Here is a 23,772-nt window from a genome sequence, read left to right as displayed (position 1 = left end):
GTAACGTGTTAAGGCGGGGGGAGGTGGGGGGGGGGCGACTAAATGAGTATGAACAACGGTGGAACGGGCCTTTAGAATGGAAGCGTGAGCATGTGAGCATGACTGAGCACACATGCTGGCCTAGAGGCACAGGCTGCCCCTCCATCCCATAACAAGACACTTATAAATATGACAACAGTTGATTTAAAGCGTCTTACAAAAGTATTTATACCCCATGCTATTTTTTCCCTCTCTTTAGTCACATTACAACCACAAGCTTTAGTTGAATTTTATGTGATAAAGCAACACATAGTAGTGCAAACAGTTGTGAGGTTGAAAGAAAAGGAGACATTTCAAATTGTTTCTCTTTTTATTTTACTAGGCAAATCTGAGAAGTGTGGCTTGCATTTCTACACAGCTTCCCTACCGAAGCATCAAATGCAACCTCTTTCCTCCAGCATAATGGAGGAATGTGTATAACAACAAGTTATACACATTCATGGGGTATTGTATTCTATGTTTCACGACTCGAGTGCTACAGTCGCAGCTCTTTATCTACAGGTTATTCACTTACTGCATCGTTCATGGCGTGGCTAAGGGGCTTGTCCTGGGGGAGAAGACCACCAGGTCCATCAGGAGGATGGGAGAGCTGTGGGCCATGGATGAAATCATTCATAGGAGGACCACCTCCTCCTCCAACGCCACCACCGCCACCAGATGGGTTCCCGTTGGGGAAGTCGAAGCTACCTTGACTGTGGTAGCTGTGGCCTTCAGGGAGAGAACAGAAAACACAGTTAGTAACAAAGAACACAAATCTGTGGGCCATTAAAAACAGATCATGTAAGACATTTCACTTCAGTGCTGCAGAAAAACAAGAATCAGCGAAGGAACAAATGAAAACAGGCAGTACATCGAGCTGTTCTATCTGGCTGTTTTTTTTTTTTGTTTGTTTTGTTTTTGCTTTATCCTCAAAAGACACATGAGTTGTTCCAGCTGAAAAAAAACATCCATATTTTTAAGACTCAACTTAACTTAAGACTTAAAGTAGCAGAGCTGGATGGATGGGTGGATGGATGGATGCATGAATGGATGAATGGATGCATGGATGGATGGATGGATGGATGGATGGATGGATGGATGGATGGATGAATGGATGGATGCATGGATGAATGGATGGATGCATGAATGGATGCATGGATGAATGGATGGATGCATGGATGAATGGATGGATGCATGAATGGATGCATGGATGGATGGATGGATGGATGCATGGATGGATGGATGGATGGATGGATGGATGCATGGATGGATGCATGGATGAATGGATGGATGCATGGATGAATGGATGGATGCATGAATGGATGGATGGATGGATGCATGGATGGATGGATGGATGCATGAATGGATGCATGGATGGATGGATGGATGAATGGATGGATGGATGGATGGATGGATAGATGGATGGATGGATGGATGCATGGATGGATGGATGGATGGATGAATGGATGGATGGATAGATAGATGGATGCATGGATGGATGCATGAATGAAAGTATGGATGGATGCATGAATGAAAGTATGGATGGATGCATGGATGGATGGATGGATGGAAGGATGGATGCATGAATGGAAGTATGGAAGGAAGTATGGATGGATGCATGGATGGATGGATGGATGGATGGATGCATGGATGGATGGATGCATGAATGGATAGATGGATGGATGGATGGATGGATGGATGGATGGATGGATGGATGGATGGATGGATGGATGCATGTAGATAGTGAATTATGTAATAAAGTGTGAAAATAATTTTCCATCCTGAATAAACCTCAGTGATCCTGACTGCTTCTTGTTACCTGCTCCAGGGTAATCTCCTCCATTTCCGCTGGGATGCTGTCCAGGGTGAGGCGGGTAGGAACTTGGACCAGGTCCTGGCCCGGGCCCTGGACCGTGTCCTGGACCGGGCCCCAGCTGAGCGATCATGTCCATAACGTTGGGCATGGTCATCTGACTCGGGCTCATGGTCTTAAAGCGCTTCGCCAGCGGTCCATCTGGATCCTCCTTGATGTGCACCTCAGACTTGATGGGAACCGGCCTCCAGCTACACGTGGGGTCTATGGTGACCTCCTCGAAATCTGAGCTGTAGGGGGAGGACAGCAGATTGTGTTGGCTTGAAACCACCAGACTAAATGAGGAAGAATTACCCCTTCAAGAAGAGAAACTCACTTTTGGATGGCGTTGAGGATACCCCACATATACTGGTCCACCTCCAGACCTTCTAGTAATGCTGTTTTACTGAGGGGACAAAAACACCTATTAGCGTTATTCCTTTAACAGTCCCGCCTTTACACTCAGACAAGACCAGACTTGCACTTACTTGCACACAGGACACCTCCATGTCCCCCTCTCACAGTTGAGCTGCAAGTAGGACTCCAAATCGAAGCACTGAAGAGAACGACAAGCAGCCGTCAGGAGAACGTTCTAACCCCCATCGTCTTTATTTGCTCCTTAAATCTAAAACACACCTGCACGTGCTTGCAGTCGTGCCCCCGTGCGGGGAGCTGGATCCGTCGAAAGGTAATGGGACATTTCAGCGACACTTTGATGGCCGTCTGCTCCACGCCGTCCTCTCCGTTGAGAGTGGTGTTGCCCGCCGACGCTGCTACGCTGCTGAAGTTCCTCTTAACTGCAGAGAAAAGACGTTGCGGAGGGAAATTGGCTTTGTGGACAGAGACAGGAAGTCTGCTGACGACTCCTTTGGAGGATTACCATTAAGAGACCCTAACCGTAATGTTCACCTGCACTCCTGACTGTTACCATTGTAACAACTGTTTACATGCATCTTGCACATTCATGACTGAATATTGATTTGCACTGCGGACTGTTTATTTCACAGTACCAATTGTTTACATATACATTTGCAATACCGTACTTTAACTGTAATATGCAATTACCTTCCACTGCACTTTAATTTAAATAGCCTCTGTCCAAACTTTCTTTATTCATTTTATAGTAATAGCTACCTGTATATCATGCTCACAATTCTGCCTATAGTAATAGCCATATGTACATATATTCATAGTACATGTAAACTCTGTTATAATAATCATCTGTATATTATGCTATTGTACATATCTGTAAAACTCTATTCATAGTAATATCCACCTGTATATTATATTCGGTACACATCCAGCTGTAAATTTAGTTCACAATACTAGTTACCTATATATTATATTCATAGGACAAATCTATCAGCAAAATTCTGTTTATAATAGTATTCATCTCTATATTTATTCAGTAAAAACCCATGTCCTGTACTTATGGAACCATTGTATATCCTGCACTTCCTGCTATTGCACTTCTGGTTAGACCAGGGGTGTCAAACTCATTTTGGTTTAGGGGCCGCATACAGCTTAATCTGATCTCAAAAGGGCCACACGAGTAAACTCATTGCAAGATTAAATAGAACTAATAAATGTGGACTTGTTGATTTTTATATTAAATTAATTTCACTTTTACACAATATATTATGAATAACCTCAGCGTTTTTAAGAAAAGTATGTGCAATTTCAACAATACTTTTACTCAGTTAAACATTTGCTTGTGCATTGTGCATAAGAACTGATCACAGTGATTATACAATGTTGAAAAACATTTATTCACATTTTTTGGAACTTAAAAACACTGTCCTGCATGACAAAATACATCAAACAGATAAAAATTAAGAAATGATTAAAATTTTTCCACACCTAAAGCTTAATCAGCTAATTAAAAAACATCGCCCCTCGTGGACGATATAGGAACTGCATATTTTCAATTAAACGAAGTACATGTTTTTTTCAATAATTGTTTTATCATTCTCTTCCCTTTATCTCCTCTTTCTTCTGTACTTGGAGTACTGCTCCACTTGTGAAAGTCAAATCTGATGAGCTCTTTGTGGCATTAAGACAACAATTCTTATTGCCACATTGCCAGACAGGACACTGGGAAAATAATGATAATGCATTTAGCCACAGGGCCGGACTAAATTGTTCGGCGGGCCGTATGTTTGACAACCCTGGGTTAGACCTAAACTCCATTTTGTTGCCTTGTACCTGTACCTGTGCAATGACAATAAAGTTGAATCTAATCTAATCTAATCTAATCTAATCTAATCTAATCTAAGGCAAAAGCAAAAAATAAATAAAATAAATCGAGCCATACTCTTGGTGATGCAGTGCTCGGCAGGAAGGAGCCTCTTCTTCAGGAGCCCCTGGAGGACGGAGCGCACAGAGGGCCGATGGACCAGCTGCAGCACAAACAGGTGGGACTGAAAAGCAACGAGAGACAGCGTTAACCTCCCGCCTCCTCTGTGGCAGGACAAGCAGTTTTTGCTGTCTCGTCGCGCCGGCTGGCGGACACTCACGCAGCAGCAGGCGGTGACGGTGATCTGGATGGTGTTCCTCCCCGGCTGGCAAACGTGCTTTAGGTGCAGCGGCTTGTGGGAGGTTTTGTTGTCGCCCCGCTCGATGGTGAGCGGCGTGGCGTTGACGCTGACCTGAACCGAGGCCGGCCAGTTGGTGTTCATCTGCCTGTCCTCGTGGTGGTAGCACTTAAACTGGAGTTCAAGGTCGGACCTGCAATACGGCAGCGACGTGTAACACAGGACTTGCTAATGTAGGCACAATCACTGAACTTCTTCTTCATGTTGTGAAAAACAGCCACAACCACAAACTTCCCCTGTATTCTAGTGGTGATAGGCCAACACAAAGTGAACAGAAAACAAGTCAAAGTTTCTTTCTTCTCCAGACGAATGTAGATGGTTGATCTAAACAGTTCCAGAGTGGCTAAGGCTGGATGTGTTCAGGGCTATTTTTCTGTAGGGTGACCCTCTCACCCCAGTCTCTAGTCTTCTTCGTCCTGTGATGAGGGTTTTTTAGGCGGCATTTCCCTGTTTGTGCGTAAGAAAAGCAACTCCACAGCATGATGCTGCCTCCATCATGATTCAAAGTGGGAATTGCACCTCCATAGGGACATGCAGGGTAAGTTTTCCACCACAAATAGCATTTTGCATGTAATACAAAACGTAAAATTTTGGTCTTTCTGGCCCCTCTGCTTTCTTCACACTTCTCTTTTATAACCAGGTTTCAATAACTGGTTGGACTGGATTGTAGGTGTTGTAGCTTTTTTTGGTAAAATACTTGAAAACCATGTATCCTTATTCTTCCACTTGTCTATTATGCTCTACTTTGTGTTGGTCTAGCCCATAAAATCCCAAGAAAACGCACGAAGATTCAAGGTGACAAAATGTGAAGCAGTATTCAGGTGAGGTGAACCGAGTTTATTGACCAGCTTCCTGCGTGGTTTTGGGCCTACCTCCACATGAGCGTCTGGTGGACGGAGGGTCGCAGATGGAAGACGTGGTTACTGACCGCCAGGTTGTGCTCCAGGCGGAACGGCTCCAGCACCACCCCGTCCCTGACCGGGAACGTCAGCCGCAGCTCCTCATTCGGGTTGCCTTAAGAGGAGAAAAACGCCGTTCAACCTCGGCCCCATGGAGACTCGCAGGGCAAGGTAAAGGCCGACACCGTAAGTGTTTCCGAGCTGCTGCCTAACTCACCCGGAGGGGGCGGAAGTGCTGTCATATTTGGTTTCATGTCAGGTGGAAACGGGGGCTTCACGTCCTGGTTTGGCGACAGGTAAGGGGGAATACTGCTTCCTGGGGTCATGGGAGGAGTCGGGTTTCCAGGGACCGGAGAGTGGGGGTAGTTACCCGGCCTGGGGGGCTAATAGAGTGCAATAATTGAGATTAAACAAGTGCACAAACATGACTTATTCAGGTGACAGCTGAAATAGGGAAGTTAAAACACACCCCGCTGCCTTGGTTATAGGAGTATCCACCTCCTGTGAAGCCGCTGCTCTGACCATTGAAGGGCTCTTGCTGCGGGGGAAAGCAAAAGCCAAGATTGTTACGTTCCCAGGCCTGATCTGTCTCCAACTGAGCAGGACGTGTGGAGAGTGAAGACGACGTGGGAGAACTGACCTTGTAGTACTGGCCCATGGGCATACCAGGGGGGTACTGTCCCTGGCCCTGCTGCACAGGCATCCTCTGGCTGGGGTAGTTAGGCGAAGGCAGCGGCCGAGACGGGTTAGATGACGGGTACTGTCCCTGCTGCGGCTGGAACTGGCTGTTTGGCCCGAACTGCTGACCCCCATAGCCCCCCTGAATAACCAAAGTCAAAGACATTAAAGTTAAGAGCAACAGGTAACTAGGGGCTGGGTATCATCCAGGATGAGCTGATTCGATACGATTCTCGATACATAGCTCACAATACAGTACGGTTCTCTATATAGCTCAACTTGATTTGATTTGACTCCAATGTTGATATTTATTACTTTCAAATTAATGCTCAAAGTCATTCAATCAACAAAACCAGCCAAATATTATATTTATGTTCAATGTATTAAACACTGATATAACAACAGGAAAATAAAGTGCATTGGTTCAATGCATTTAATGTATCACGCAACCAAAAATGTGCCCAAATGTCTGATCTAAGGGATGAAGGCGCTTCTAAAATCCTGTCGGCCATTCAGCAAATGTCTCACTTGCACTTCCTGGCTGTGAACAGTAATGGCACGCTGTTATAACGCCCCCTAGGGGTTGGGAGGTATATCGATATTGAAAGCCAGAATATCGATATTAAATTGTTTTTAAAAACATCAATATTAATCTTTGTATCGATTTTTATGCACAGCGCTACAGGTAACGTCGTATTTTTAAAGTCTTTTAACTTTCCACTGACCTCCCCAGGATACGGCCTCTTCATCCCCTGCATGGGAATGCCCTGTCGCGGGCCCCCAGGATACCCTTGCTGAGGCATCCTCTGGCTGGGACCTCCAAAGGGTCCGATGCCTGGGGTTCGAGCTTGGTTCATGCCCATCGGAGGACCGCTCATGTTGGGGTTGTTCATGGCTGAGCCCATGGCGGCTGGATTCATACCACCAGGGGGTCCCCGTGGACCCGGCTGGTTCATGAACTGGCTGTTGTAGGACGGTGCGGGGCCCATTTGGAACGACGGGCACATCTGTGGGTTAAGATAAATAAATAAAAAAGAGGTCAAGTGATAAACGGGCTTAATGTGGGTCACAAGAAGACTGGCGGATGTTGTCAGATGGGTTCCCTACCTGACCGTACTGGTTCATGTCTTTATTCTGTGTTTCCTGCAGAGCCGCCACTGTGGCGGTCGCCGTGGCCGTGGCTGTGGCAGCAGCAGCGGCAACGGCCGCAGCCGCAGCAGCAGCAGCCGGGGGAGTGAAGTCACCAGGCGGGCGCGTGTGGCCGCTCATCCCCATACCTCCATGAGGGGCGTTTGGACCACCAGAGTAACTAAACCAACAACAGCGGGAGTTGTTAGGTTAATTGGGACTTTCTTTCAGTTTCAGTGTTCACCCCTGACCTCTGTTTGCACAGCTCTAGTCAGGGTTCCTACAATTCTATGACATTATGGACATTTGACTACACAGCGGGTTTTATTTTCTGCTCTCTTACCCACAATTCATGACAAAACACAGAGCTGATACAAAATTAATGTCTTTCATATCCCTGTAAGTAAACTTCTGACCCGCCTCGTCTGTGCCTCTTGGCAACAGCGCAGATATAAAAAGGTGTTTTGTGTTAAACGTACAAACCCTTCTTTTCCCATCAAACCTTAACACGAGTATATCCTGTCACAGGCTGATACCACATAAATAACGGCTTGATTTAGTCTCTCACCTTCCGCTGTATCCCCCAGGACCGCCGGGGTAGCCGGGCCTGCCGTACATGCCCTGCTGCATGTACGGCTGCCCAGAGCCTCCTTTGTTTGGGAACTGCTGCTGCTGGGCGCTGAACTGCGGCGAACTGAGCCCCGCTGCGCTGGCAGACATGCCCGATCCCATGTGGTTCCCCCCGGGGTTCATGTGGTTGTTGCTGTTGGCCATAGGGTTACACAGCACCTACGGATGGCAATTAACAGTTACAAATAAAAACAAACAAACATGCCAACAAGAGAGAACTGATGAGTCTGATCTGCAAATTAAAGCCGCCTCATAAAGAAGGAGATACCTGACTCTGTGACGTGTTGGTCACACCCCACACTGTTGTAACCACGGATAGTGACCCTCCTGGGGGCTGGTTGGTGTTTTGTTGCCAGGGGACAGAGTCATAAGGAAAGGATCCATCGCTGGAAAACAGATAAAAACACAGTTATGAGTCTTAAGCTCGTGCTGTGCTGTGGCGTTTGAGTCAAGCTAGGAGGACGCAGAGTGAAAAGCTTTCAGTGACCTGATAATGAGTTTTCTTATTAGACACACGAGGACAAAATTAAACGTGAGCGGCTCTTGCAGCTGTGGAAAACATTTCTCGGACATAAATACGAAGATGGGAGTTGGAATTTAAGTAATTTCGACATAAACAAATAAGACGGAGTCTGGCGCATATAATAAATAAACTAAATCCTCTTGGGTAGAGACAAGTGGTCTGTGCAGAGGGGGGAGAAGTGCTGTTTTTGGAAGGCGAAGTTGTTTTCACTGTGAGGTTAGCTCTTGGAATGGACGACATGTTCAATATTTCCTCATAAAAGGCACAACATTCCCCAAAAGATCCTCAGAGGGGGGGAGAACATGCACCGTAGCTAATTCCAGTATTTTCTCTTAGAGGAAAAGAAATGGATGAGGAAAAGAATATGTTTCTGGCTCTTGGGATATCTTTCTCTGCAAACATCTGCACCTTGTAGTTGATAGAAAGTCTCGGTAGCAACTATCTCTCCTTTTTATTACCGTCTGTCTGACGGAAACTCATTCTCATGCATGCGACTGACCTGTGTGTGAGACCAGGCTTCATGCTGTTCATGCTGGGCTGCATGGGGACTTTTCCCTGCGGTTCGTTCTGCCTGTTCTTCTGGTGACGCAGCAGGAGGAGACGGCCGAGCTCCTCGCACCACGACGACAGCAGAGCTGCATGGAAAGCAACACACATATAAGCACATGTCAGTCAACCTATTCTAGACCCCGTGATGCTGCTGCATGTGCATCAGCTCCTGTTGCGATATCCAACGCAATTATGACAAGAATCAATTTTGATTTCCATTTTAACTCTCTGTGTTTAGAAATGAGTTGTGGCAGCGATTATGGTGCCAGATGAGCATATTTACTGAGTAATGTATCAATTACACTTAAAATATATAAGGATGTTCTATAAAGAACTATCTTAGCCCCAAATTATAATCTCTATTTTTGCACATTAGTTTGAACAGTGATCCTATAGCAATAACAGCATGTTTATGAAATAATACGCCTAAATTAGCCCACTTAATTGATCTAAAGGTGTTCCCCAAGTCCCTGTCTTAGCCCCCAGTTGATTCTCTGTTTTTAGAAATGAACTTGCACTTTGATCACACCATGTTAAGAGTTTCTTTATGTAACAATACATCAGCTGAATACATTAATGTCTAAGGGCGTTCCACAAGGATCTATTTTAGCCCCCGTTTTAATTAGATGCTTCTAAGAAAAACAGTACAAACTGTATCAAGTTCCCCTTACTACATCTAAGGCTGTTGTATAAGAATCTATTTTAGTTCCCATTTAAATTAGTTAATTTTAAGAATGAGTTATCACATTGATTATTCTGCATTAAGTGCATGTTTATTTAATACTACATCACTTCCACTTACTGCATCTAAGGCTGTTCGATAAAGATCTATTTCAGTCATTTCTTTTAATGCTTAATTTTCCTAAATGACTTTGAACAACAAACTAACTGGATGACATTTAAATTAAGCCGTGAAGCTTTTATACAGAAAGCTTTTCAGTCACAGCACCAATCTTTGTTGAAACTTAAACAGGTTTGCAGGTAATCCTTCTACTGTCAACGTGGGACGGTACAAATGCAGCAAATTTCACTTCTCATAATGCTTAGAAATCTGACTAAACCACAAATTATTATTTGACACTTCCAAAGATGCTATGTTAAAATGGGAGTAAAATAGATTTTTTTTAATGTTGCATGAAATTATTATTTTTTTTTTAACTTTGCAATCACAACAAAAACTAAAAATTGTGTTCAACTCTCTTTTCTCTCTGTGTTGGAAAATGTCCCACATATATTACTTATACGACTGGTCATATCAAACTAGTATTTTTTTTATTTGGTTGTGTAGGGCAAGGGAACGTATCTAAACACCGGCCCTCAAAGATTTGAGTTTGAGATCATTGGGTTGAAGGTTAAAATAGGTTTCTGCTTGATCACTTGGGGTCATAAACAATGGATGTCTGATGTCTTTAAAATGTTGTACTGTAGAATGCTATTAAAGTATTTGTTTTTTAGTAGTGGCAATGCATAAGGTTGCTACTAAAGTTCAATGATGAAACACTAAATTTTTTAAAGCTGGTATCCTGGGCTAATTTTTCAGCTGCTAGCTGTGGCTAAAGTTTTGTCTACCAGTGTGGATTAAGCTCTGAGTGGCTTGCTTGGGTAATTTTTGTAGTAGAAAATGTGATTTAACAGAGATCAGGGACAGACACTTGGCATGTATGGCTGTTCGTAGGAGCTCTTAAATCCATTTGTTCAAAATGTGGTACAAACATGACTGCTTTTTACATGGTGAAAATGTTCTGTATCTGCAACAAACGTAGATTGAACTGTTTTGTCTCAAACAAAAGAACTGAGATGTTAGATTTCACCCCATAGTCCTAGTTATAACATACCCTTAGGTGATATATAACCCATTCTGAAATGTTTTTTTTTTTTTTGTAATGCCCTGTAACAGACTTTTTTTACGGTCTGTCAGTGTTTGTCATACACAGTGATTTACAGAAGTAACATATATAAGGCGAATGATGCAGCAAGAATCTGGCCTCAATGGCTGACCAGGATAAAGATTAACGTACACACTCAAGATCAGTGGCAACATGTTAATAGGAGGTGCTCAGGTATCACCCCCATCAGAATTGCAGTAAAAAACTGTAGAGACAGTATACATAAATTATGAAATAAAAAGTAATTATTCCATCAACAAAAGAGTATTTTTGATACCAAGTCCTAAAATAAAAGCTGTTCCAAGAATGAAAACAGAAGCTGGCAAAGCTGCCTTTTTCTATTGCGCGCCACATTTCTGGAAATTTAAAAGCTTGAAAATATATCAATATTAAAACACTCTCTTCCTATTTTCAAAGGTCTCTGTAGAAACAGCTCTTAATGAATCAATTGTGTTTATTAGCATTTTACTGGCAATGATTTTAATTAAATTTCACGTGGTATGGTTTCAAATAATTAACATTGCCTCTATTTAATTTTGCATTAACATCTCTAATTGTCGTGTTTTAGAGTTTGTAATGATTTGATCACCACATGTAGGTTTTACATAAACTGCTTTAGTTTATATTTAAGATGCCATGTTGACCTGAGCTCACCAGTAGGAAGTAGGAAATGCTCTCAGCAAGAACTTCCTGGCTAAATAAAGGCTTTATTATGCACATCTTTTAAAATAACCTCAGAGATCTTGTAAGTTGTTTTGCACTGAACTGTGTGCTTGCTCCCAAAGCCTCCAGAGGGCAGCCTAATGCAGCAGAACTGACTCGGATTATTTGCGGGGTGTGTATTTTACAGCAGTTTTATCCCATCAGATCTACCTGCAGTGTGAAATCAATCTGCAGTACAAAAGAGACCTCCCGGTTTTCTCACAACCGAGAGGCAGAGACGCAGCGTGAGAGTTGAAAGGAGAGAGACAGAGCGACTGGGGTTGCAGATAAGATCAATGTAGGAAGTAAGAAAAAGTGATATCTCCGCTGTCCTTTACTTCCTCTGTTCGGCACGGCCGCGCAACGCTAAGAATCCTCTGCGATCTCCCAGGCGCATTCAGACAGCCTCAGCAAGAAGGCACAGTACTCTTTGTTCAGGGCAATCATGTGCTAATCTTACTTTATCTTCAAATGCATTTTTAATCCTTCGTTGTGGCTGATTTAAACATCCCTTTTATCTTATCACACCAGAAAAAAGTCAAAATGACATTCGGTTGAATACAGCAACAGTTTTAGAAATCACAGGTATTTAATTCGGCAATTCAAGATGTGCTTTTTTTAAATGTAAATAGACGCATCACACAATTATTTTTCATTTATGCAGAAGTATTTTAGACCCTCTTGAATGCTCTAAACTAAGAGAAGTTCATTAATCTTTGACATTTTTTTTACATGTAATATAGTATATCTATCTATCTATCTATCTATCTATCTATCTATCTATCTATCTATCTATCTATATATATATATATATATATATATATATATATATATATATATATATATATATATATATATATATATATATATATATATATATATATATATACACACTTTTTCAAAAAGATAAACAGCTCATCGGACAAGTGCTTTCTCTGAATATGAAAACAGAGGGAATGAAGAGCGAAGGAGAGGAGCCACAGTGTTTTCCTCTTGAGGGTGAAGAGAGCCAAGCCTCCTTGTTAAAGTGGATTTACCCCACCCTGCCATTACACAGAGCTTATCTCCACACTAAATCACCACCTCCACACAGTGTGACTGTCTCTTCAACTGGCAACCCACCATTTAGGCCCCAAATCTCTGAGAATGAATGACAGAGTCACTTTGAAATAAAGACAGAGAATTGGAAGTTGTTTGTTGTTTTTTTTTTTATCGTATCAGAATAGCAACGAACTACAGAATCTGCCTGAAGTTCATCAGAAGCATGTTGGGTTTGCTCTGAACCTCTTGTGGAAAGCTAATTTCTTCGACCTTTATCTAACCTGTCCTCTGTTTGTCTCTGAAAACGCCATCAAAGTGCGAGACTACACAGCAACCTCTTCACAGCTTTTCTCTTTTATTTACTAAACAACGTCAAAGACCGATATGAAGCCATCCTTCTGAAGTCGTCCTCATTAAAAGGTCTGTTAATGTCATCAGCAGAAAGGACCCAGCGCCCGATGCCAACACTGAAGACACTCAGCCAACAAAAACCCGGGAATGAAAAAGCCAAGGTCTCCGTCTTCTCGCTTTCATCTTTTCACTTATTCCCATTTCATTAACACTGAGGCCTTTACAGTTTAATTACGCACTTAATAATGAAGATGCTAACTGCAGCCCGATGAAGACAAAGCCAAGGTTAACTGCTCGCAGGCTTTCAGATAAAGCCATTTTTCCCACAAACACACAGTCATATAGAGCTTCCCTGGAGCACTTGACAACAACAAAACTTACACCGATAAAAAGGAAAATAATCAATTTTAGATTATTTATTTAACCCAAATGCTGGGTTTATGCTGGTGGCACAGAAGTTGGGCAATCTAGCGGCAGCAAAGAGACAGGAAAATGGAAGAGCACAGATACACAATATTTGTTCAGATAAGCAATAATATAATTTTTATTGTACACAATATTTATGTTAAAGAAGCACAGACATCTGCCCCCTCTGGCAACTAGTTGAAATGACACCAGTGGCGTGCACGTTCATGGGAGGAGAGGAAAAGCATCTGATAATGTGTCTGTGAAAGAGAGCGTGCAGCGCGTCACACCCACGCCCAGAGGATTTGAACCGAATCACTCAATCATAAATGAAATATCCAGCATATAGATACAACTGCGGTAAATACATGATATGGAAAACAAAATAAACAATATTTAACTTCAAAACTTGCACTATGCACCTTTAAGTAATATATAAAGTTTTAATATTGAGTACTGTGGGTCACATTTTGTTCTGTTGCAATGTCTACAGTTGTTATGATTTTAACTAAGAGTGTATTTAGTACATCAAATGTGTACTTGAAAGCCCTTTTTTTGTTTAAATTAACTCTGCCACAGAAAAGATCAATAAGGCTGTAATAAATAATACATTTCCTACAATTTACATACGCTATTTTTCATAGCTGCATAATTTTTCTGTTGTATATTTGACCTTACTGTACAATCTCTGAGTTATTTTTAATATTATTGCTTATCTGCGTGTACCTGTGTGCTTCCATTTTCCTGTCACTTTGCCGCTTATAGATCTAAAGGACACAACGGATCACTGCATTCGGCTGGGCTTCTTTCCACTTACGTGGGATAAATTCAGAGTTTCCGTTTATTGCTATCTTTTTATCTTTACAAGTAGTGCGGATCATCAAACTCTACTTTTCTTAAAACGTGACGTCTACGTTTGTTACTAGGGCTCTGCGGAGCACAGCTGCAACTTGAAATATTGCAACATCAGATTTGTGGACAACAACAGAATGCTGCTACGTGGTGAAACATAATGCGTATTAGCAACATGTTACAACGGTGCCTGATGGCTTATCCTCCAGTGCTGAAGGGACGCTTGTTGCTGCTGCACCTATTTTGACGCTCTACAACAACCCCAGTACAAGAGTTTCTGTACAAGGAAGTTAGGCAGCCGGTACACAACTGTGGTGCATTGTTAAACATGTAAATGGCATGACGGCTCTAATGCGCGCTTAACAGTCTATTTCCTTGTCGAGCTCGCCACTCTACGACAGAACGTGACGGTGTTTAAGACAACTAAAATGTTGCAGGGAACATGTTAAGATAAAAATGTTTACGGTAAAAGTGGACTAACTTTCTCCTCAAGTTTCCAGCCTCTTTAATAGCGAAGCAGAGAGAAATGCCTTTTATTTAACACTGAACCCAGACCAATGCATGATACAAAAAAATCACCTTTATTTTTTTTTTCAAAAATATGAATTTATTTTCCTATATTTTATTTGTCTTTCTTATGCCTTTTGACTTTATCCTCTACACTTTTATTAGTTTCGACGTTAAACTTAGATGAGAATATGACCTTCAGATGTACCAAACAGACCTTTAAAAGGAGCTACTTCAACCACACAATATTTTAGAGAGCCCCCCAAATTAAACTTATTTTAAACGCTTGCCTAAAGACAGCTATGGTTGCAAAGTGGCTATAACAGTGAGGTCTGTGCAGCTCAACTAACGCTCTGATGCATTGCACACAGACTCTGCAGCCTCTCTGACGGACCGCCTCCTTAACAAGCGCCGCTGCTCCTCTGTCCATCTCTGCAGTGACATCAGGGCATAAGCTGGCTCTCTGAGGAAGCTCCATTTCTCAGAAGCTGAGGCCTTTTAATTGAGTAATGCCTGGTAATGACACACGGGACATATGGGCCCTCCACACTCAAGCTGTATTTAATGCCGTGTGGCTGATTGATAGATAGCAGGAGCTCTGGCACGTTCTCACCTCACCTCGACCGCTCCTCCTGGGAGCAGCCGGGAGAGACGCAGAAAGCGAACCAGCCCCATTAACTAATGACAGAGTGGTAGTACAAGTCCTTTTTACAAGGAAACCCAAATGCTAATTGCTATGAACTCTGATGGTGCCGAGCACGAACAAGCATATGTGTGCGTGTGTGTCCAGATATTCTGCCAAAGAAGTCTCCACCCTCTGGAAGTATTTAAAATGTGCATACTCCGACACAAATCAGTAAGCTGCCCGATAGCAATCTGACTTTCTTAATGAGCATCTAATGTGTTTTAAATATAAAGATGTTGATCTACCACATAATCAAATATGCATACACGCGCGTCAACACAAACGCGGTTGTGATGCTAAGCCAGCAGCAGAGGCGTGTTAATGGGATGGATATTTCCCAAACGTAAACTGCAAAACCTGATGAAATTCTGCAGAAACTCGTTTTTGCCGAATGAAGACAATTTGTGTCAATTTATCCCAAATATCTATGATTAACTTCATTGTGTTACATTCTCTTTTATGAAACCAATCAGCAGTGTTGTCACTTATTCCACTTGTTTTCAACCAGAAGAGCTTAATCATGAAATATGGTTTTAATCTTGAGATAATCGACAACAATAAAACGTGGTGCTGCAATTACTGGTTTGCCACTTAATTTTTTATGGAAGAGAGGATACCAGCGTAAACACGTTTTATCACGGATCTATTGACAAAGACTCTTTAGTCCTGGTCACAGTTTAAAAAGATAACATTTTCTGTTAGAGTCCCTTTAACGCGGCGGCGTAGGAAGTGCCAGAGTGAACGGAGTTTTGTCAGTGGCTTTATGGAGCTGAGAACAACGCAGCAGTCTCCTTTCCACCTGTTGCTGTGCACTTTTGGTCAGCTGGCTTAAAAAGAAGGCTACTATTTTTTCCTCCCCTTGCGAGACAAATGTGTGCCCATTTGAAAATGCTTACGGATTGTTACAAATGTCCCCTCCAAAAACAAACAAAAGAAAAGAACAAGAACAGGTGTCACGATGCAGAAAGTAGAACGGCGGCAACCATCACTCATCTTTAGGGTAATGTGCTAACTGGAACTGCTAACACCGTTTCCTGTTTCGCCACGCATGCTAGCATATTGAAAATGCACGTTACAGTTCAGGAATTGAATGGGAGTTTCGTATGTGCTCCCATTCTAAAGGGCCCATTTGTTATATGAGCAAGGATGTGGAACATACAGCATTTCCCTTTGTCAGTACATTAGTTTTGCTATTACATCAACTGTCTCATTTTAATATCTTCAAATGACCGTCTGGGAATTCAACTTTAATACTTTATTAAAGCATCGATGTGGTCAGTTAGTTATTAGTCGAATTAATCAGAAAGCACAGTATGCCATTTATATCACTTGCTGTTTCCAGTATCCAAGATGGCGGTGTGAGTGAAGCATTTGCGCAGACTAAAGGTTGCTTTATGCTTGATGCACGAACAAGTAGAGACGTGCGGACACGTCTGCAGCATTTATTCTCCGTGCGGCTTTTTCTCCAAAGTTGAGCTATACTCCTAGACTCTAGAGGGCGTTTTGCTCCTATGCCAAGCGTACTACGCCCCGCTATACGTAGAAGTAGAAAACACAGTTGTTTCCAACATTTTAAATCCTCTTGCCTTTCCAAGAGTGACGGCGATATCTGTCTGATACAATTTGTTGATCACGGTGATCTTTATGGGCCGAAACACTAAGATATATATATATATATATATATATATATATATATATATATATATATATATATATATATATATATATATATATATATATACACGTTTTTCCGCATGGGGCTGTCCACATGGTTAGGAATTTTTCTAGGTGCGTGGAGCGGGAACTTTTGTGGCGCGGTAGCCAAAATGACGTAATATGGCAGTGCGGACCTCGCAGATGCGTCAAACTTAAACTAACCTTAAGCCATAATGAAGTGATCTCAGTGAGTGCTAGCTAGGCATATTTTGTAGTGGTGAATATGTGGAGCTTACACGAGAGGTGGGGCGCTCAGGTGGCGGCATTTTGCAACATATGCAAGCAATCAGTGGTGCAAACTCTACCCGAGAATACAACCCAACTAATTAACCAGCTAAGCTGTTATTTTGTGTTTATCTCTAAAGAGCAGAATGTCAAATAGGAGTAATCTTCTGGGCAATAAACAATAGAAACTTCAATTAAGCAGGTGTTTGCTCCCTACTTTGAATTGCAAGGCTATGTACTGAAATTAAGAGAAATAAGTCTTATAGATAACTTTAACATAATTGAACATAATTGTTTAAAAAAGCAGTTTGAAGATGTTATACATTCTGGTTTTATATTTTTCTATAAATACTATGACACTGAGAAACTAGTATTTATGTATTTATTTAACCTGCCTATACCTAAATAATAGGAACATAATAAAAACTTGATAAAGTGCGCATCCTTCAATATACATTTACCAAAATGCTGCAGATAAAACTAAAAATAGTAAGTAAATAGTCCAAGTTCAATGAAATTGAACTAAAAAGACTGTTTGACCAAATATTCTGCACTTTCATGCCATGAGGCCTATAAGGCGTCAATACTGTCACACTGTAGCTGTAGGTTCAGTTCTGCTTAACTACTACAGTGTCCGAGAAATCCAATGTCGCAACAGAAAACAGGAATGAGAAATGCTGAACAAAGTCTTTTAAAACTGAAGAAGAGCCTCTGCCTTTGAGGCAGGCATTGCCAAATTTAAAGCACGGCCCTTTATGTTGAAAACAATAGATCTAAATGAAAAACTGTACATTGTGAATTAAATCTGCTTTCAGTCTACTGTATTTTTTTTAACAATAACATAAATGAAGGAACTACTACATGAAAATGTACACTTTCTGAGCAAGAAACACTGCAGCATAAGACAAGGAAGCCTTCAGAGACAATGTGTGGGATGATAAAGCAGCGATTCATGATAGATATTATAAAGCAGAACTTTGTACAACACCGGCAGGTAGGCCTACACTGTGTGGGCACAAGATATTATGCAGAGAAAGAATATGGGGAGACAAAATAAATCCTTTGAATTGTAAATAAAAAATAAAATCATGCTTTTTGCTGAAAGTGTAATGGAAGCCATTTAAGCAGTCGATGAGATCCCCCTTCCTGCCCCCTCTCTGTAAAAGCCAACTTCTTTTAAGAGAGAAGCATGTCAAATAGGCTTTAGTCTCACCAGCTCGGAGGCAGAACAACCTAAACATGCCCTGCAAAGAGACAGCTCTGTCAGGAATCATACTTAACCAAAACCCAGTTCACAGTCAGGATATTTCAAATCTGAAGCTCCTGTTACAGACGGGCTATGCTGAGTTATTTTCAATAGTGTTCTTTCCTGTTTTTGAAGAATTTGCACTAGAAAAAAAAATCTGCTTTGTTATCGTTGTTCTTTTTAATCTGACTAATTTGACAGTATCCCCTCCACAACCTCTGGTGACGCACCAGATCTGAGACCAGACAGTGGGCGGGGAGGAGGAGCAGGAGATGATGAATGAAAATACTGAGAACAGGTTGAGATGAAGGGAGTGGGCAGATTCCCACCTCCCCGGCGATGCGTGTGTGGGTCATAAAAGCCAAAAAAATAAATAAAAAATAAAAAGGAAATGATGCTGCAGCCCAGAATGGAGGGGTAGCTCTACCTGAGTCACTCTGACATCTCCTGCAGGTGCTGGTTTCTGTGGGGTTCAAATCACACATTTTTAAATGGGGTCAGAGGTAGAAGAAGAAGAAGCATAAACACCAAACAATAATGCAAGTGTGATCTGACCAGAAGGCGAATGCAGGGCTATTTTAGTCACACTTAGCCACCAAAAATACAAAAAGTTATGTTCACTATGCTTTCTTTTGATACTACTAAGACCTAAACTGGGACTCGACATGAAGATAAACATCCTGTATGCAATTTAAAGTAGATTTTAAATGGGTCTTTTAATGAGTCTTCTAGCTTCAAGTTGTATAGCATAAAAGAGAGTACAAGAATAAAAATTACTTTAAAAGCATTATTATCATTATTATTATTATTATTATTATTGTTGTTATTATTATTTCAATTTGAGGTATATCATGATCCAAAAATACACCTAGATCACTGAAAAATGAAGAGCATGTCAACATTTAGTTGATGTCGCCCATCTTTTAAGTGACCAAAGTTACTTGAACTTGCAACTAACAGGTGGTTTTGTTGCTGACCAAAAAGTTACCACAAACAAAGTGAGCTGATTTTTTTTTACCACTTCATCTGGGGGAATTGAAGGAACAAAAAAAAAAAAAAACTCCCAAAAGAATGATCAGAAACAGGCTGCGATGAAAGCCGGCATAAATCATAGAAAACATAGAATGATGATGTTGAGTGATGGCAGGAGATCGCAGAATTAAGCAAGGTTAAGTTTGATATAATTATAATAAGACTGCATGTAGTGTCTGGCAATGCTATTCCTAACCCCTGAACCTTTTTGTTGCATTACATCAAAGCTTGGATGGATTTCATTGGGATTTTATCCAGCATGTGAATAGTGTGGGCAGGTTTGTCTCTATTGGTTTTGTTAACATAATTACTGATTTTTTTTAGTCGTTTGTCTTTGCAGAATACTGGAGAACGAATGGAAAGTGTAAATGAACATCGATTTTTAAGCAATACTTAAAATTCTCTCGCTAATCTAAGCCAGTGTAGCTGTGTCCACAATTTGGATTGTTGTCCTGCTGGGAGGGGAACCCTAACCTCAAAATGTCCTTTCCAGTCTCTAGTTGTTTATTCTTCAAGGATTGCCCTGAGTTTAGCCTAATCCTCCCTGTCGCTGCTGAAGGAAACCATCCTCAGACCATGATATTGTCACCACCATGTTTCAGTGTAGGGATGATTTGCTCGTGATTATGTGGAGTATTCCTTTTCCTCCCCAGATATCCTTTCCATACAGGAGAAAAGGTTCAGTCTTCATCCTATATGTTGTTGTGTGGGCAGAAAAAAACTGTAAACAGGACCTCTTATGACTTTCTTCTTGACAGTTTTTTCCACAAAAGGGAGATTAGTGGAGCACACAGCTAATGGTTGTTCTGTCAACAGATTCTCCCACCTGAGGGTTAGCTTCTCTGCCTCTTGGCTGCTCCTCTGACTAAAGCTCTCCTTGCCCAGTCTGTTAGTTTACGTGGAGGACTAAGGGTTGGTATGTTTGCAATCGTCCCCATACTCGTACGGGAAATTGTTTTATAACCTAAGCCAGCTTTAGACGTTTCCACAATTCCATCCCTGTCCTTGGTTTTCATTATGCCCTTTGTTCACAAATTTCCCCGTAGAAACCTCTGAGGCCTACAAAGAATAGCCGTATGTATACTAAGGCAGTGTGTTGCATTGGATTTCATTTAGGGGCATCAGGGCACAAGGGTCTAGATACTACTGAGAGACACTGTATTTCTTAGGTCGATGCATTTTGACCGTGAACTACAGCCATGGCAGACATAATGAATGTGAAACTCAGGTGGCTGGAGGTGCAGTGTCAGAAGCTCGGTGACTCATCGTGTTCAGCCTACTACATCTGTCACAACAATCACAGGCACATCCCCCAGACTCACATTAATGCAAAATATAGCCGATATTTTACTCCAAAACACTTAAAATCCAGCGAATGAGCGGCTGTGAGGACACAAGCATGCATACTAAAACAGGAAAGAAAAAAAAAAAGAAAAAAAAGCAAATGCGTAAACTTAAGTGTGCGTTCATAAGTAAACAAACAAATTCAGCGTCTGGGCTTTGTGAAAACGAGCTTATGCAGAAACATGCTGGCTGCGAGGACTGTCAGAGAACAGCGGGCTGTGAATGAACGGCTCTTATCAGCCACGTGCAGTTCCCCGCCGCTGGAGGGGAACTAGTAAATATCACATGCTCAATTATAACCAGCCACTTGTCTCAGTTTTCACAATGACACTTTCATCTCACCCCGTCGCTGCTTCAATGAAGGCACGAGAGTGAAAGGTTCTGAGATTTCTTTGGATTCTTTAAAAAACACATCAGTTGAAAAACGGGAAGTTCTCAAACGTCTCGGGGCGTGAGAGGATGCCCAGACACCTGTAACAAAGATCTGTTGAGCACATGAATCAATCCGGCTGCACAGCCAGCAGCTCTCTGAGAGCTCCTCCCTTGCTGTTATCAACGCGAGCCATCGGCTTGCTCTACCACACATTCCTTCCCCAACTGTCAGGCAGCTCATGTAGCAAAACTTAATGTGGCCACTTGCTGTTAGTGGGAAGAAGGAGGCGGCTGCCAGGCACGACAATGATTTACAGAAAAGGAAAAAAAAAAAAAAAGGAGAAACAAGCTGCAAAAACAAACGTAGGCGCGCTCACACACTCCAGCGCCAAATGTCACCAATGAGTCACTAAACAGTCTGATGGGAAGTTCTCGGCGAGCGGCAAGAGGTCACTACAGCGCGTGGAGTTGGTGATTCGAACAAAGCCTCGGAGGGAAAAGGAAAGAGGAAGGTTGACGACTGTGCAGCGCGTGGCTGTTAGCTTGAGGATGCAAATGGTTTCAGTGGTTTTAAACCCGGCGCAGGCTAACAGGAAGTTAGCGGCGTGCTGGAAGCAGTGATGTGCTATCTATTGTGTTTGCTTGATAAGGCGTCTGAAGAGTGAGGTGTTTAGAGGCAGGGGACATTTGACTAATTGACTTGTCAGTTTTAAGGTTAAACATTGATTGAGAAGCTCGCAGAGAACCGTCCAGGGTTTTATAGCCTGGATGCCCTTTTACACATTCAAACTGTTTTGCTCCATGAGACACACAATTTGGCAACAGGGATTCCATCAAAACTGGAAAGCATGGCTCGTTTTAGCTGCCTGTTCCTCATAATGAGTGGACGACCTCTGGGTTTTTTGCCCGAGAGACGCTTTTCAATAAAGAATCCACAGTGGGGAAATTAAACATCTTTTCTGGACAGAGAAAAACACTTTTATGCCAAATAAAGTGGCATAAACTGGAAGGAGTTATAGATGTTGTGGCTTGGTAAACTATATTTATAATTAGGTATCAGTCAGTCTATCAAACATCTGTCTGAAGGACAAATTTTTTTACCTTCCAACTGAAAAAGGACTAATTTTGTATATATTTCACAAATTCACATCCATTTAGTATCAATCGAAGAATGATGACACTTCAATCAGGAATTATATGTAAAAACTAAGAACTGGTAGTATAACGATGATTAAGACTCCTAATGAGTACATCAAGTAAAAATAAAAATGAAAGCAAATGTATTAAAAAATCATGCTAACAATACATTCTCTACAATCTACTAGTTAAAGATGAGACAAAATCTTGTGAACTTGGCTCAGAAAATATTTTCTAAGCCAAGTGAAGTTCATCTTTTGTCAAAGGGTTAACAGTCTTCAAGGTGTTTCAAGAAAGGAGCCTGTGGCTTAAAATAAGCGGTTTAAAAAAAAAAGAAAGATAAATTTAAAAACCACCTTTGATCCGTCAGCTTCAACACCACAACTACAACGATAGAACAGGAAAAGGAAGCGCCAGCGTGAGTCAGATTGGGCTGTTTACCACTTGTGTTTCTGCCACCTCAGTCTCTCACAGGTCAATCTGGATGATAAGTGCTGCTCGATTTCCTGATCAGTTAATCGCATATTAGGTTGTTTCCACAATATATTCAAAACTGAGTGATATGAGGTAAAAAGGAAAAAAAAATGTTGCCACAATTTGACAAAAACATGACAGCAACGAAGCAAAGCATATGATTAAAAAAAAATTAAATACAGCACAAACACAAAAAGACTAATTGCAGCCAAATCACAACAAACTGATCAGGCCTCACAGTCAGGCAAACAAATGTTTTTAGTTCTTGTTTTTGTGTGTGTGTGTTTCTTGACTGAGTCAGAACACAACTCAGGCGCAGCAGTCAGTACTTTCGAAAGAGGGAGTCATCGCAGGCTGCCGATCAACCAATGAGGGAACACTTAGGATAATGCAAGAGATTCACCATGTTAGACGTCTGTAACCCAGCCACTTTTAGTGCTTGAGGCCATTCTCTCCACCTTATCCATTTTCATCTCGTCCACCATTCCCAGACCAAGTGTGAAATACTTTGATACTTTGCAGGATTTCAGATTTTAAAAACTGTGACTGGGAAAGTTTCAGATCTGCAGGTAGGCTTCAAACCGTTTAATATAATTTATTTTTCACTTTGTCAGCTACTTACTGGTAGAGCCAGACGATGTTTCAAATACAATATATATATTGATCGAAAGACATCTAGTGCAATATAAAAAAAGGGTCAGTAAAAAGTATAATAGAAGAACCTTTCCTTCCTTTGCATTGTAGTAATGTAGGTTAATATCACAGTCATTACATCTTCCCAGCCAATCACAAACACAGACCCAGGAACGCTCTGTCACCAGGCTCCGCCCCCTTCAAAGAGGTCAGAGAGCACGCAGTCTTTTTTTCTTTTTAAAACGCTGGTAAAAAGTTAGCTGAATAAAGGGTTGAGTTTGAATTCAGTGTTC

At 41.6% G+C, this 23,772-nt stretch overlaps 1 protein-coding gene across 9 annotated transcripts in view; it reads right to left on the bottom strand.

The window, feature by feature from the left end:
• The window catches only part of zmiz1a (zinc finger, MIZ-type containing 1a), a 134,439-nt gene that overhangs the window by 1,769 nt on the left and 108,898 nt on the right, over positions 1-23,772 (bottom strand). For 5 of the 9 annotated variants that reach the window (XM_036126465.1, XM_036126466.1, XM_036126464.1 and 2 more), the window contains 16 exons: positions 8,822-8,957; positions 8,068-8,185; positions 7,738-7,958; positions 7,149-7,350; positions 6,767-7,048; positions 6,004-6,183; positions 5,833-5,901; positions 5,581-5,746; positions 5,337-5,478; positions 4,387-4,597; positions 4,185-4,290; positions 2,507-2,667; positions 2,359-2,426; positions 2,208-2,276; positions 1,838-2,121; positions 554-747 (listed from right to left, as the gene is read on the bottom strand). In XM_036126465.1, coding sequence (XP_035982358.1) covers positions 554-747; positions 1,838-2,121; positions 2,208-2,276; positions 2,359-2,426; positions 2,507-2,667; positions 4,185-4,290; positions 4,387-4,597; positions 5,337-5,478; positions 5,581-5,746; positions 5,833-5,901; positions 6,004-6,183; positions 6,767-7,048; positions 7,149-7,350; positions 7,738-7,958; positions 8,068-8,185; positions 8,822-8,957 — 2,609 coding nt within the window. Of the gene's footprint in view, positions 1-553; positions 748-1,837; positions 2,122-2,207; positions 2,277-2,358; positions 2,427-2,506; positions 2,668-4,184; positions 4,291-4,386; positions 4,598-5,336; positions 5,479-5,580; positions 5,747-5,832; positions 5,902-6,003; positions 6,184-6,766; positions 7,049-7,148; positions 7,351-7,737; positions 7,959-8,067; positions 8,186-8,821; positions 8,958-18,914; positions 18,951-23,772 lie in introns of all 9 variants that reach the window. The other 4 variants (XM_021307597.2, XM_021307596.2, XM_012880547.3 and 1 more) reach the window with 1 other exon arrangement.

The sequence above is a fragment of the Fundulus heteroclitus genome, chromosome 22 (genome assembly GCF_011125445.2).
Source record: "Fundulus heteroclitus isolate FHET01 chromosome 22, MU-UCD_Fhet_4.1, whole genome shotgun sequence".
NCBI classification, from domain to species: Eukaryota; Metazoa; Chordata; class Actinopteri; order Cyprinodontiformes; family Fundulidae; genus Fundulus; species Fundulus heteroclitus.
The sequence above is the reverse complement of the archived record's forward strand: the minus strand, read 5'-3'. Positions and strand labels throughout refer to the sequence as shown.